This window comes from Hirundo rustica, chromosome 2 (genome assembly GCF_015227805.2).
Source record: "Hirundo rustica isolate bHirRus1 chromosome 2, bHirRus1.pri.v3, whole genome shotgun sequence".
Lineage (NCBI taxonomy): Eukaryota > Metazoa > Chordata > Aves > Passeriformes > Hirundinidae > Hirundo > Hirundo rustica.
In genome coordinates this window covers 112,525,825-112,538,529 of record NC_053451.1, presented here as the reverse complement: position 1 = coordinate 112,538,529, position 12,705 = coordinate 112,525,825, and the positions used below count along the sequence as shown (strand labels likewise).

Below are 12,705 nucleotides of genomic sequence, written 5' to 3'. Positions count from 1 at the left end.
CTCATAGGAAAGAAAAGTTCAACTCCACAGGAAGCAAAAAATACTGGGACTTAAGAGACTTGAACTTGATTCCAGAGGAGTCCTGTAATGTGGAAAATGGTTCCTTGTTTTGTAGGGAAGTGTTTATAGGAGCAGATTTATGAGGATAATTCCAAGTTGCCTCAGTACTGGGGGTGGTAAAGGGCATATGAGCAGAAATGAGTTCTACAGCACAAACAGCAAGAGTTTTAAAAGTTGCTTTATTGAAAAAGTCTTAGTGATTGTATACTAACAGTATATAAAATGATTCTACTTTTCTAAATCTAGGCTCTGTAAATACAGAACATTCCTTCATAAAACCCTTATTAATCCACTGCACTGTACATGGCATGGGATAGCCACGTTGTGAGAAAGATGATTAACTCATTACTGTAGTGTTCCAGCAAGCTTTAATTGAGAAAATGGGGGGAAATCTTCCTGTAAAATCCCTACATTTTTCTGATCTTGAGTGGGGAAATAATTTTAAGACTTTTTTTTTTTTTTCCTCATTTTTCTAATACACATCAGTAAAATGAGACAATATTGGCATTATTAAAGTTCCAATGTAATAGCATTCTAATGTTGTGATTATTTTTACTGTTTCATTGATGGAAAAGCTAACTTTTCTAAACACTATTGAGAATTAAACCTGGCATTGACAACCTTAAAATGAGCTCTCATTTTTCCAGCTAGAAATCCCTTTGGCAAGTAAAAATGAACCTGTCAATGAGAGATGAAAAACATTTCTGCCATGATCATAGGGTAAAATCTCCCTTCCTCACCTCTTTATTCTTCTCCTGCAACCCCAATTTCCCTTTCATTGGAATTTTTCTGTACATCATAGTATTTATGCAAAGTTTAAAATACAGTTAAAATGTGCTCAGTGACATCAGATTGACCAGAGAAGCCACTAATGGGCAACAATACACAGAAAGCTGAGAATGAAAGAGCTGTTTCCTTTCGCTGACTAAAGGATTTGAAGATCTTAAATTGCCACTAAAAATATATTAAAAAAAGCAAAGAAAACAATAACAACAAAAGACCCAACACAACAATGCTATTAATTGAGTAACAGCATCTTAAATCCACACAAAACAGCAAGAACTCATAGTGTGGATCACAAGTCTACATTTATTTCTACTTCAGTGTTGCCTAACACCAGAACATCACTAACTTTCTGCTTTGTCAGAAACCGTGTTTTATCTTGCCATACTTCCTTTCACATCCCTTCTCGTAGAGTACTTGGTACTGGAGAGAGATTAAGTTTATGTATTTTGTCATTTTTCAGGTAAATGTATTTAATTTCTTTTTTGACAGTATTTTTTCCCCTGTAGGGGGAAAAAAAAAAAAAAAATTCCACTTGATTCCGCAAAGATCTTAAACAAAAGAGAATAAATATTTTCTATTACAGAGAACATTGTCCAAATGAAACCAAGCCACTTACTGGTCTCAATGGCATCACTGTCTAAGTGTTTTCTACAGATTCAAGCCTTGTTCTGAAGGGCACAATGACAGTTTCTCATGGACAATGTTAACAGAAATACAGTGGGCAGGAAGAGGGAATTCTGTCCCAAAGACAAGTCCACTTCTGCACACACCCACTGGGATTTTCATGTCCACAGCTTCTTGCAGTAAACAAGAGCACTTTCCTTCCCCAAAGTAATGCCATCCCTCAAAAAAAAAAGGAAAAAAAAAAGTTAACGAGTATAAGCACAGGGTTGGAAATGAGACATCTTTCCTTTCATTACATATTAAAATGAGCAGTTATTAAAATGAGCAGTTAAAATGATGAGTTTGATACCACCTAGTAATGGAAACCACCTAGGCAATTACACACATTTTATAACTATTGACAGTTTTTTTAGTCAGTGTTCCTGATAAATTCCTATTACCTAAATGGTGACCTTCAACTAAAAAATAAGTGAAAAAATGTTGCTGTTAAATTATGAACACTGTCATCACCACAAATACCAATAACATCAGTACTGGTATTCCCAGAAAAGACATAATGTCTGTCCCATGCCTGGTTTTGTTATGTTAGGGTATTTTTAGGGATCTGTCCTAACTACTTGGCTATTTCTTTTGCTTGCTGGGAAAAATAACACTCAAAAGATTTCAGCAGCAAAAAAGCAGAACCCATTATGAATGTGGAAACGGAAATTGGTATTTCTGCTTATTAGCAATTATTGTATAAAGCATCCATTACACTTTGTACAGGGTTCTGGGAGTTTTGTTCCTGCTGTAAATTTTTGTCATAATGACAGTTGGCTTGCTAGCAGGACATTGGGAATTCAGAGCTCTGTGAAACACTGTTATTTATTTCTGCATCCCCAGAAATGGTCTTTAGGAATCTCTGGTACTAAATGACAGCATTATCACTGATTATCAGCTCTCTGGTTGGATCCAGAAAGAAGGAAGGAAGGAACAGGGTAGATGGAACCCAGCACAGGACAAATGCAAAATGATAAGCAGAGAATTTTATGAATCAAATATTACATTCTATAGGTCAAGTCCCAGGTAAATACAGAAGTAACACTAGGGGAAAAAAAAAAAATCTAATGAAAACTACTCCAGATTTACAGAGGTCGGACTGATTCTATCCCACACCACCAAGTGTGTTTGACAGTTTATCTGACACCACCACCCACCAGCAGCTTGGTGCGCTGTCAAAACAAACAGGGCAGTACACAACAGAAGTTGTGCTGCCAGGATGGTGAGCAAGGAAAATCTGCATTTGCTCATCATTCAGTCTTTCACTCAGAGCCCAAAGCCAAGGCGTAGGTAGCTCAAGGCTGTCGATCACACACTGTGGAGCTGGAGATGCTTTTCCACAGAGAGAACAAAAAAGTCTACATCATATGTTTTATTTCTATATAAAGACTAATCACTACTATTTTTACATCCCAGATTTTCCTACCATTTGTGGTCCTTGGACTCCTCTGTAAGTGCAGCAGAACACAGGGCTATTTCCTGCTCATGGCTGGGAAATCTCAGCTTTGATTTTGTAGAGCCATGCAATTTCTGTGTTTCTGGATAAGAACAAACATCTTTTTCTGTTATAAATAAGAATAAATAAGAACTATCCATGCCAGAGAATCATAGTCTTAAATGTAAGATTCAATTACGTCCATTTTTTCCCTTGTGTTTTGGACTTGTAACATAATGTGCTGAAATTTCTTCCAAAAGAGATTTGCATACAAGATTTTTTGGACTTCTCTGCTTTTGGACAAACTTCTCCATATCTGCTGCCTCTCTGGTTTGCATTATGTAGACAAACATTATTAATTCTCCTTGCAATCTTCTGATAAACTTGGCTTCCACACAAGGTGAGGCTGGCACATGAATATACTCCCATGAAAAAAGTTAAAGTAATTTTCTAACTTTTTTTTTTTTTTTCTCCTTTCTAAATTTGGAACCATTTAAGCTTGAATCTTCAGGGTGTGCTTTTCAGGGTGTGGTGATTTTTTTTGTCATTCTTTTCTGCAGGAAAGTCTTGGTCAAAATCGATGGTCTATTTATTTCTAAATGTCTAGGGAAAACATATTCTTTGATTTTGAAAAACCATGCCTTTTTTTAATTCCTACTTTGGAAGTTGCAGCAGCAACTTGAAATTTGGCAGGGAGATAACCTTGGAGTCAACATAGCACATTTTGCTATCCATGTGAAAATACACCCCAATAAGGTCAGTTAGAGAGTTTTGAGAAATTACAGCAGTCGTTTTTCAGATCTGACAGTTGAAATAGCTGAGGTTTCTGTCAAAACCCTCTGAGCACTTAATGCTGTCCAGTTGTTAATGAGGAGTGACTGAGCATGCAGGACCTCCTTAAACATTTTGTGCCATCAGCTTGCTGGGTTTCAACAAACACACAAACAAGTAAAATCAATCAAGTCAAAATCAATCCAAAACAACACTCTTCAGTTGAGCAGAAAATGCTATAAATAGAAAATGGGAGCAATATTCAAGCCATATAAATAAAAAACTCCCTGTGGGTATGGGGAAAGTCTTTAACTTCAGGCACCAGTTTATTTAATATACTTGGGTATAAAATGCTGTACTTAGTATTAACTGTATTACAGGGGGCATTATCTATTAAGAGCAACACAAACGTGTGCCTGGGGCTTTTTACTGACCACAATCCACATTTTTAACATTCAAGCCCAAGTGGAAAGAGGGATCTATCCCAACCTCTGCAGCTCCCACCCTGTAGGGGTCCAAAGGCACTCACTGATGCAGCCTGGGCAGTTTGAGTGGGATTGGGATTCCATGGGGTACAGCAGGAAAATCTCAGAGGTAAAAGCCACCCAAGCAGAGTTTTTCTTCCAAAAGCTTTTTCTTCCAAAAGCACTCTTTGCAGGAGATCCCTGCACCCCTGGACTGCAGTTGCCTACAGCCAGAGAGGATTCTGTGTCCCGGGGATGACCACACTGTGGTGTGCAGAGGCCAGGAGCATGGATGAGTAGAACAAGTTGGTCATTGCTCAGAAATTGCCTCTCAGGACCATGCTTTGCATAGAGGAATAGACAACTCCAGAGCTGCCTGTCAGGATTTGAGCTTCATTTCACAAATACCCGGCAAATATTTTTAAAAACCACAGTATCACTGCTGGGAAGTTCACACTTGACAGAACAAGCACCTTGCTTATACCTCCTACAGATTTCATGTGGTTTTATAAAGAAACGGTTTATCCCAGGGTTTCCTATCCTTTCCTGCGAGCAGCAGGTGGTGAGTATTTCAAATACAGAGGAAGGAGAGGAGACAGAAATCTCACCAGATGAGTCAACTGCAAATTCAATTTCAGAGATACAAACAGCAAGTCAAGACTGGAGTCAGAGAGATGCTGAGGGAAAATCCTGTCCTGTCATACTGGAGCATGATTTACTAAGTATTCCATCAGAAGCAGACCTCTAGATGCAGATTACTTTTTTTTTTTTTTTTTTTTTTTTTTAGACCAGAAAGCAGCACTGTCTAACCTCTTGCAGAACTGAGGTGTAGGCATATTGGTACAGGAATGATAGTGACAGAGAAGCTGTGAGTAAAGCAGAACAGTCCAGAGGCTGATCAGAGTTTAATTGCCAGCTATGAATAGCAGTGTAGAGTAAAGATGGGTTAATTATTAAATAAGCATTTATTGTCTATTTTTCAATGGTTACTTTCTTAAAATGATGCCTGTTCTAATTCATAACAGGAAAACACCAATTTCTATGCCACTGGAGTGGGATTTCTGTTGGCATGAAAAATGTCCCTGTGCCCCAGGAGTGCTGTGACATGTTTATTTGTCCTCTTTGTGCCACCGACAAATTTTCAGGGACTCTGAGCACGGTGAAATTTTCTGCTTGGCTCCATTTCAATCCCCGCACCGGGTTTTGGTCCAAGGCGTAGGTGTTACAAAGTAACTTCCTGGTTTTGTACTGGTGAGGAGAGATACCACAGAGAAATGCTCACAACATTTTCTGAAACACTGCAACAGGTTGGGAACCTGGAGGAATGAGGCACCCTGAAGGGAACAAGAGCTTCTCAGAGCTCTAAAAGCCACATTAAGAGGATGTCACCATCATCTGCACACAGAATGGGTGGTAATTCCCTAAGGACACTGTGTGCATTACAGGAACCCTGAGGATGAAGACCAAATGTCTCATGCTAGCAGGAAAATTACCAGGCATCTGGTAAAGCTAAAAAGCAAGGAAATCTAGGGGTCCACGCTCTTCCTTTCTGTTTAGTGATGCTACAGGTTCTCTGCACATTTACATATCCACAAATAATTATTTAAACAATTACTGTTCTTTTAGTAAATGAAATAATATAATTGTGTAAACCATTTGTTATTTTATGCATTAATTCTCTGCAGATTACACCAAAGGAAAGCCTCTGACTCCTTCCCAATACCAACAAAATCTAACTTTACCCACACCAATAATGGCTGTGATACCACTGAAGTCACAGAGTCACACAGTTCACCTTTTCTGAATCATTAGTGAAGTAAGGACCGCCTGAAAACTGAGACCTGGCCAAAGCTGCCAACGCCAAATTGACCTGAGCGACAACCTAAACACTCATTTTCACCAACACAGCAACATTCTCATCGTTGGTAGCACAAAAATAATTAATTTACGGGGGGCGGTCTTAAGCATAAGGATGAGGGGCCATGATGCAATTGCTGGTGTCAAAGTAGATCTGAAGAGTATCTTGGGAAGTGCTGCCTGGTGAAGCGCGAGGAGTCCACGGGGAATGGGGCTGCCTCTAGAACAGCTCTTCTCACAGCAACCGAACCCAACCTAGAGATACTCCCAGATGTTTACTCTGCAGCATTCTCCCAAAAGAAACAACTGCCACCGCTGCATGGGCAACCTAAAAACACCACGTCGAGACACCGTCTTTGTGGGGATGCAGCAGCCGCAGCCTGCATCCCGTATCCCAGCCCGGTCCCGCACCCGTGCGCGCCGCCGAGTCGCTTTTCCTCCAGCCTCGCTCCCGACGAGACCCGAGAACAAACCAAGGCGAGGAGCAGCGATGTGTCCCTAACGCAGCGACTCGGATCGCTTCCCCTCTCCCTCCCCCGAAGCCCCCGGCTCCGCTCCTGTCCATCGCCACCCCCGCGCCCCCGCCCGGCCCCGCGGCCGCAGGACGCGCTCCGGGAGGGCTCCCGCCGGGATGCCCCGGGAGAGGCCGGCGGGAGCGCGGGGGCCGCGCCGTTCCTCCCGTGACCCACCTGAGATGCCGCCCCCGATCACCACCACGTCGTATTTCTCGACCTTGGCCATGGCTCTGTCCCCGCCGTCCCCGCGCCGGCTCCGGCCACGGCCGCGGCTCCGTCCCGGCCCCGCGCTCCCACAGCGCCGTCCCGCCCGCCCCGGGCCCGCCCCTGGGCGTGGTCACATGGGCCTTCCACCAATGGAAGCTGCTCGGGGGCGTGGCCTCGCCTGGCCACGCCCTCACAGTGCTCCCCGTGCGGCCCGACGGGGCGGGGGATGCTGGGGACCACCGGGAACCCCGGGAACATCGGGAACACCAGACCACGGGAACACCGGGAACACCGGGAACACCGGGAACACCGGGAACACAGGGAACATCAGACCACGGGAACACCGGGGCCACCGCGAACACCGGGAACACCGCGAACACGGGGCCACCAGGAACCCCGGGAACACCGGGACCACCGGGACCACCGGGAACACCGGGAACCCCGCGAACACGGGGCCACCGGAAACCCCGGGAACACCGGGGCTACCGGGAACGCCGGGAACACCGGGAATGCCGCATCCCGGGGCGCGCGTCGCTAGCAGCTCCGTGCCGCACCGCAGCGGAGGGGTGGAGGCAGGCGGGCGGCAGCGTGGCCGGTGCAGGATGCAACGCATGAACCAGCCAGCGCTCGCTTATCCCCGTGCCTGTGACCCGCAGAGACTGCGGGGGAGGAGGAGATCCGTGGAGCCAGAGGTTATGGCATCCTGCAAGCCTCACCTCCTACTAGAATCAAGTCTCACTCGATCCATGAGCTACGGAACAAGGGGTTAAAATTTCCACAGACGTACCTTCCCAAAGACAATGCCTGAAATAATAATTGGTTGTCAAAAACCTGTTTATACTTAGCTACTATTACTGAATAACGTGTTCTGGAACACATGATGGTTGTGATGTTCCTTGCCACGCATTTTGCAGCTCGTACAGGTTTTATTGCTGAAGTGTAAATGTCATCCCTGTGGAGTGGGAAAAATAGAGAGCCTGTCCATCCCCTTCCAAGTAAGCACAGGAGACATTTACAGCCCACACAGTTACAGGAAATCCTAACGCTGTTTCATGTTAAACATTGCTGTAAGTTCTGAGGGTGCCCAATTCTGCAACCATATTCAATGCCTGGGTATGACAGTGAATCCGATGAGACTGCAGTGGTTTTTGGGTAGTGGTCTTGGAAACGAGTCAGTTTTCTCTTCTATAGGGAAAATACAGGACCTTTGGTTTTTGCTAATTATGCCAAATGAGTGAGATGTAGACCTGTTTTGTGAACCAGAGGAGGGCTACAAAAACATTTGGAGCACCTCTCCTGCGAAGAAAGAGCTGTGATTGTTCAGGCTGGAGAAGGGAAGCCTCTGGAGAGACCTTACTGTGGCCTTTCAGTACTTAAAAAGAGAATGAGACGAAGACAGACATTTTAGCAGGGCCTGTTATGATAGGACAAGGAATAACAAGTTTAGACTAAAAGAGAGCTGATTTAGGCTTGCTGTAAGGAAGAATTTTTACAAAGAGGGTGGTGAAACATGCTAACAGGCTGCTCAGAGAGGTAGTGGATGACACATCCCTGGAAACACTCGAGGTCAGGTTGCTGCCAGCAATGTGGTCCAGTTGAAAATGTCCCTGCTTTTTGCAGGGCAAGTGGACTGGCTGAGCTTAAAGGTCCCTTCCAACCCAAACCATTCTGTGGTTGTGTGACAGCAGTGACCGAATGCAGAAACATCGATAAATCACTAAGCAACGGTGCAGGAGACAGAATAAATAAAGGATCTTCTTCAGCAATAAGAACAGATTCTTCACAAAGTGTGGAGCTCAGTAAGTGTGTTGCAATATCTGCAGACACAGACGTGCCAGACACTGAAGCAAGGCAGAACAACACATCCCTGCTGTTCTGGGCAATCATCAGCCGAAACAGAAGCTCATTTTCACTGCAGTTTTTGCTGCTCCATGCCAGGGTAAAGGGAGAACAACTGGAACAGACCAAGGCTGTGAGAGAGGCATGGATTCTGAAACAGAAAATCTAATATACCAACACCCCCTTTGTGCTCAATGGAGGAAAAAGTCTCTGTTCCTTCAGGGAGAAAAGGACACCACTCCCACAGCTCTGCTGGCCTCAGTGGGCAGGTTACAGGGGATCTGACAAATAAAAAGCTTCACCCAGGGGCACCTCCCTCATAATTCAGCAGCCAAGTTTAGCGGAAAGCAACAAAAACATCCTTTGTGATAACAGCAGGAAACTTGTGTGCCTCTAGATAACTTGCTGATAGATAAGCTTGCCAACAGATCTCCAGTGCTAAAAGGAGCCCTAAGAGTCTTCTTAAAGGGCAGTGGAGACTGAAGTAGCTCTACCTAGACCAGCTCTAATGGTGAGAGATGCTATCCAAGTGTGAATTACACAAATTGTTGGCTCAACCGTTGTAGTCAAGACTGAGAAATTCTTGAGGGGTTTCCAAGGGTTATCTCAGTCTTTGACAGATTCCAGAGGCTGTCAGAGCGATGCCTGTCAGAGCTGTGTGACTGCTTAGTCCTTGGCATCAATAAGAGCACTCAGGATAATTCTCTCTCAGCTCAGACCTGCAGACATCTAGGATTTGGGGAAAACAAAACAAAACAAATCAACCTGAAGACTTGCTTTAGAACAATAGGAAAAACCAAATAGACTCACTGAAAATGCAAGTAGTAGGGAAGGAAGAAGGTGATGTGTCATATTGAGAGTGACCCTCCTCTTCTAAATGTGACGACCACATTAAAAAAAAAAAAAAAAAAATTAAGTATGTCAGAAATCAACAGAAAATAAATGGATGCCAAACCTTACACTAAAGAAATTCCAAGCAGATAAAATTTTATTTGGAAATAAATCAATTGTCGCTCAGAAAAGAGAATTGATTAAGAAGGAAATGTTCACCAATGGCCCTGTTTGTTATGCACTATATAAAACAAGGGAACAACTCTGAAGGATGAATATAGGAAGCTCCTGTGGCTGAAACCATTTCCTAGCAATCTCTCTGGTGGATTTATGTCTGCCTCAGTGATTGATTTGTAGCAATAATTTGCTGAGCCTACAGAATGTGCATGATCGTAAATGTGAAGGTGCAGAAACTCACAGACATAGACATTCAAATTTGCCAGGAAAAAAACCCCACTGAAAGTTGCTGAGAAATACAGTGAAATACCAAGAACAAAACTTTCACTTGAGATCATATCTTTGTCAGCAACAACAAAAATTGTTGGGTACCTCAAGAATGGGCAAAAATGGATCAATTTGTTAATCAAAGAACATGAAGAAAAGTATCCAAAAGTAAGTGGCATCACCGAGTCCTTTATTGTACCACCAGTGTTTTGTTTTCAGTTTTGCCAGCTCGTGATGTGAGGAAGTCAAACTTCTCAGGTCATGTCATCAAGAGTCACAGTAAAGTTTTTGTGTCTGCCCAGTCCCCCAAAATGATGAGTAAAGTCAGTTAAAATTATTGTGAAAAACGCAAATATTTTGCATTCCTTCCTGATTTCAATGTTACTTATCTTCCTGATGCATCCAAAAATTAGAACACAAACATAGGGAAAAATCTCTAAATTGTTTTTTAAAAATAAAATATATTATCTGTTGCACATACATGTGTATAGAATGGGATTTTTAGTCATTTATTTGTATTATGAGTGTATTTTCAATGGTAAATAGAACCTAAGTGCTGTAAGCAAGGAGTGCCTTACCCCTAGAAGACTGATTGTCATTATCAAGGTCATAATTACCACCACTTAGCCACCTCTAAAGTCATGTAATTCTTGTATTTAATGATACCAACAGAGCTCCTCTAAAACACCCTAGAACCTGTCATCTTCAGTGTAACTGTCAGCTGAAATTTTCTGCTGTTAACTCATCATCTGTGTTGATTAGCACTCCACTCTGCAGGCACAGAGATGAGCTTTCCAGGGAGCACCAGGGCCTTTTGCAAAGCCTCAATCACAGAAATTTGCATTCGCGCACATTTTAATTCTGGTAATTATAGGGTCAGCGGTCTGGGTTGCATCAAGCTGAAATGTGGGGGGAAAAAAAAAAAAAAAAAAAAAAAGTGAAAAATAACCTCTCCCAGACATCAAGCTCAGTTGGGAGCTCTTTTGTGGAGCAAGAGGGCACAGAGTGTGGAGCAACTTCAGAATTCAGCTGTAGGTGATACTGTATTTTCTAAGAAGTGTTTTCTATTTTGGAACAGTATCTTAGACTACCTTAGGATAAATTTAGGGTCAACAGGTAATTTATACAGCTAATGATGTTTATAGATGGTGGTTTTCTTTTCCTTCCCCTTCTCCTCTCCCTGCCCAAGGACTTTATCGGTAATGTAGATCATAAAGTACCATGGAGCACGTGCTATTTGCACAATGTTGCACACCAAAAGTAGGAAAAAAAAAAGTGCTATAAAATGTTCCAGGTTTTAGAGTATTTTCCCCTGAAACAAATGGCAGATCGTTCTCTTCAAGGGTTTTGTGCCAGGGGAAGAAGAGAAAACAGCAAGGAAGGGGTGACCCAGCCTCTTGCCCAAAGCAGATCCAGGGCTTGTGCAGTTTGAATGCACTGAAGGATGGAAAAGACATCAGCTCTGTGGGCTTCAGGGTCTGGCCATCCTCAGAGTGAATCCTTTTTTCCTTATATTGAGTTGGCATTGCCTGTGGCTCCAGGTTGTGCTTGTGCTCAGGGTACTTTTGTGTTTTGGGACTTCTCCTGTTGTAGGCATTTCAAGAAGTATTAAAACCATGACGCTGCAGAGTAGGTCTTGAAAAAAAACCACCATGATGCCGTGCCCTCAGTGAGTCCCTCAGGAAATATTCCTACAATCCCCTCACCTCTCTCTGGTCCCTCAAATACAGAGTTATCTAGATCCTCTGGAATGGTTCCAGCTGGGGATTCACAGATTGTTCATCATGTCGGCAAGAATTGGTTAGAATCAAATTGGTAAACTGTGGATGGCATTGTTGAGTATTAAGCTTTGTTTTTATAGACTAGGACGTAAATTCTTAGTTTTTCAAGATCATTTTCTTCCCTAGATGTGCATTCAGCACCATCTGAAAAGCACCACCAGTCTGATGTTGCACAGCAGTCTTCACTGGTATGAAAAATGGGTTTGCACACAAAGATGGCTGTGGCACATTTATTCATCAGTGTTCATTTTTACTGGTGTGTTTTCAACAGTCCTAGTGACCTCATGCTTCCTGACCAGCTCTTTTTCAGGCACTGTGCTGAACTCTAATCAAGGAATAAGCACCTTGAAGCAAATTATCATCACTCATGGCAATTAGCATTTGGTTAGCTCATTTTGCCTTATAATCACAACCAGGAATCTTTTGATACACAAACACAGACAACAAAAATTCACTGTCCACCCTCTCCTCGACTCGTGTTTCCTTCTCACTCATTTACAGAGCATCCCACAAACCTCCTGGTGCAACGCCTGTCCTGAGTGCAGGGACTGGAAGGGGATGAGGGGAGTGGGGTGCTCTGAGTCAGCCCCCAGAACTGGCAGAGCTTCTCTTCAGTGCCTGATTGAGGCAGGACCTCCTTATCCACCCTCCTTCCCCTTCACAGCTCCAAAGCTCTCAGTTCCTCCACAGCTCTTGGTGCAGAAAGCATCTTTACATGACTGCACTGCATTTCAGGGCCTGGAAACTTTAGACAGAGTTATAAATATTGAAAGGGGGGTGCCATGAATGTTGGTGTCCAGGGCATTCCTTTGGCTGCCCTGGAGGGTCAGAGACCTGGACAGAGGGGTCTGGGACCCTGGCCCAGAGCCCAGAGGGACACTGGCTTTGATCTCAGTCCATGGGAAAGGCTTCCTGCACTGCGGGAGGGATTGCAAGCCACAAGAGTGTGAAAGATTGTAGTTTAGCTTATCACAAGGCAAAAAACAGTGAGTTTGGGTTTTTAGTATGGAAGTGAATGGGAGCAAGATGGAGGATTTGGGGCATTGTCTCCT

At 43.4% G+C, this 12,705-nt stretch overlaps 1 protein-coding gene across 1 annotated transcript in view; it reads right to left on the bottom strand.

The window, feature by feature from the left end:
* LOC120749037 (amine oxidase [flavin-containing] A-like) overlaps nt 1–6,846 on the bottom strand; it is a 35,085-nt gene extending 28,239 nt beyond the window's left edge. The window contains exon 1 of the mRNA XM_040056124.2: nt 6,726–6,846. Within this exon, the coding sequence (XP_039912058.1) occupies nt 6,726–6,777 (52 nt within the window). The 5' untranslated portion in view covers nt 6,778–6,846. The remainder of the gene's footprint in view (nt 1–6,725) is intronic.
* Nucleotides 6,847–12,705: the final 5,859 nt, after the last annotated feature.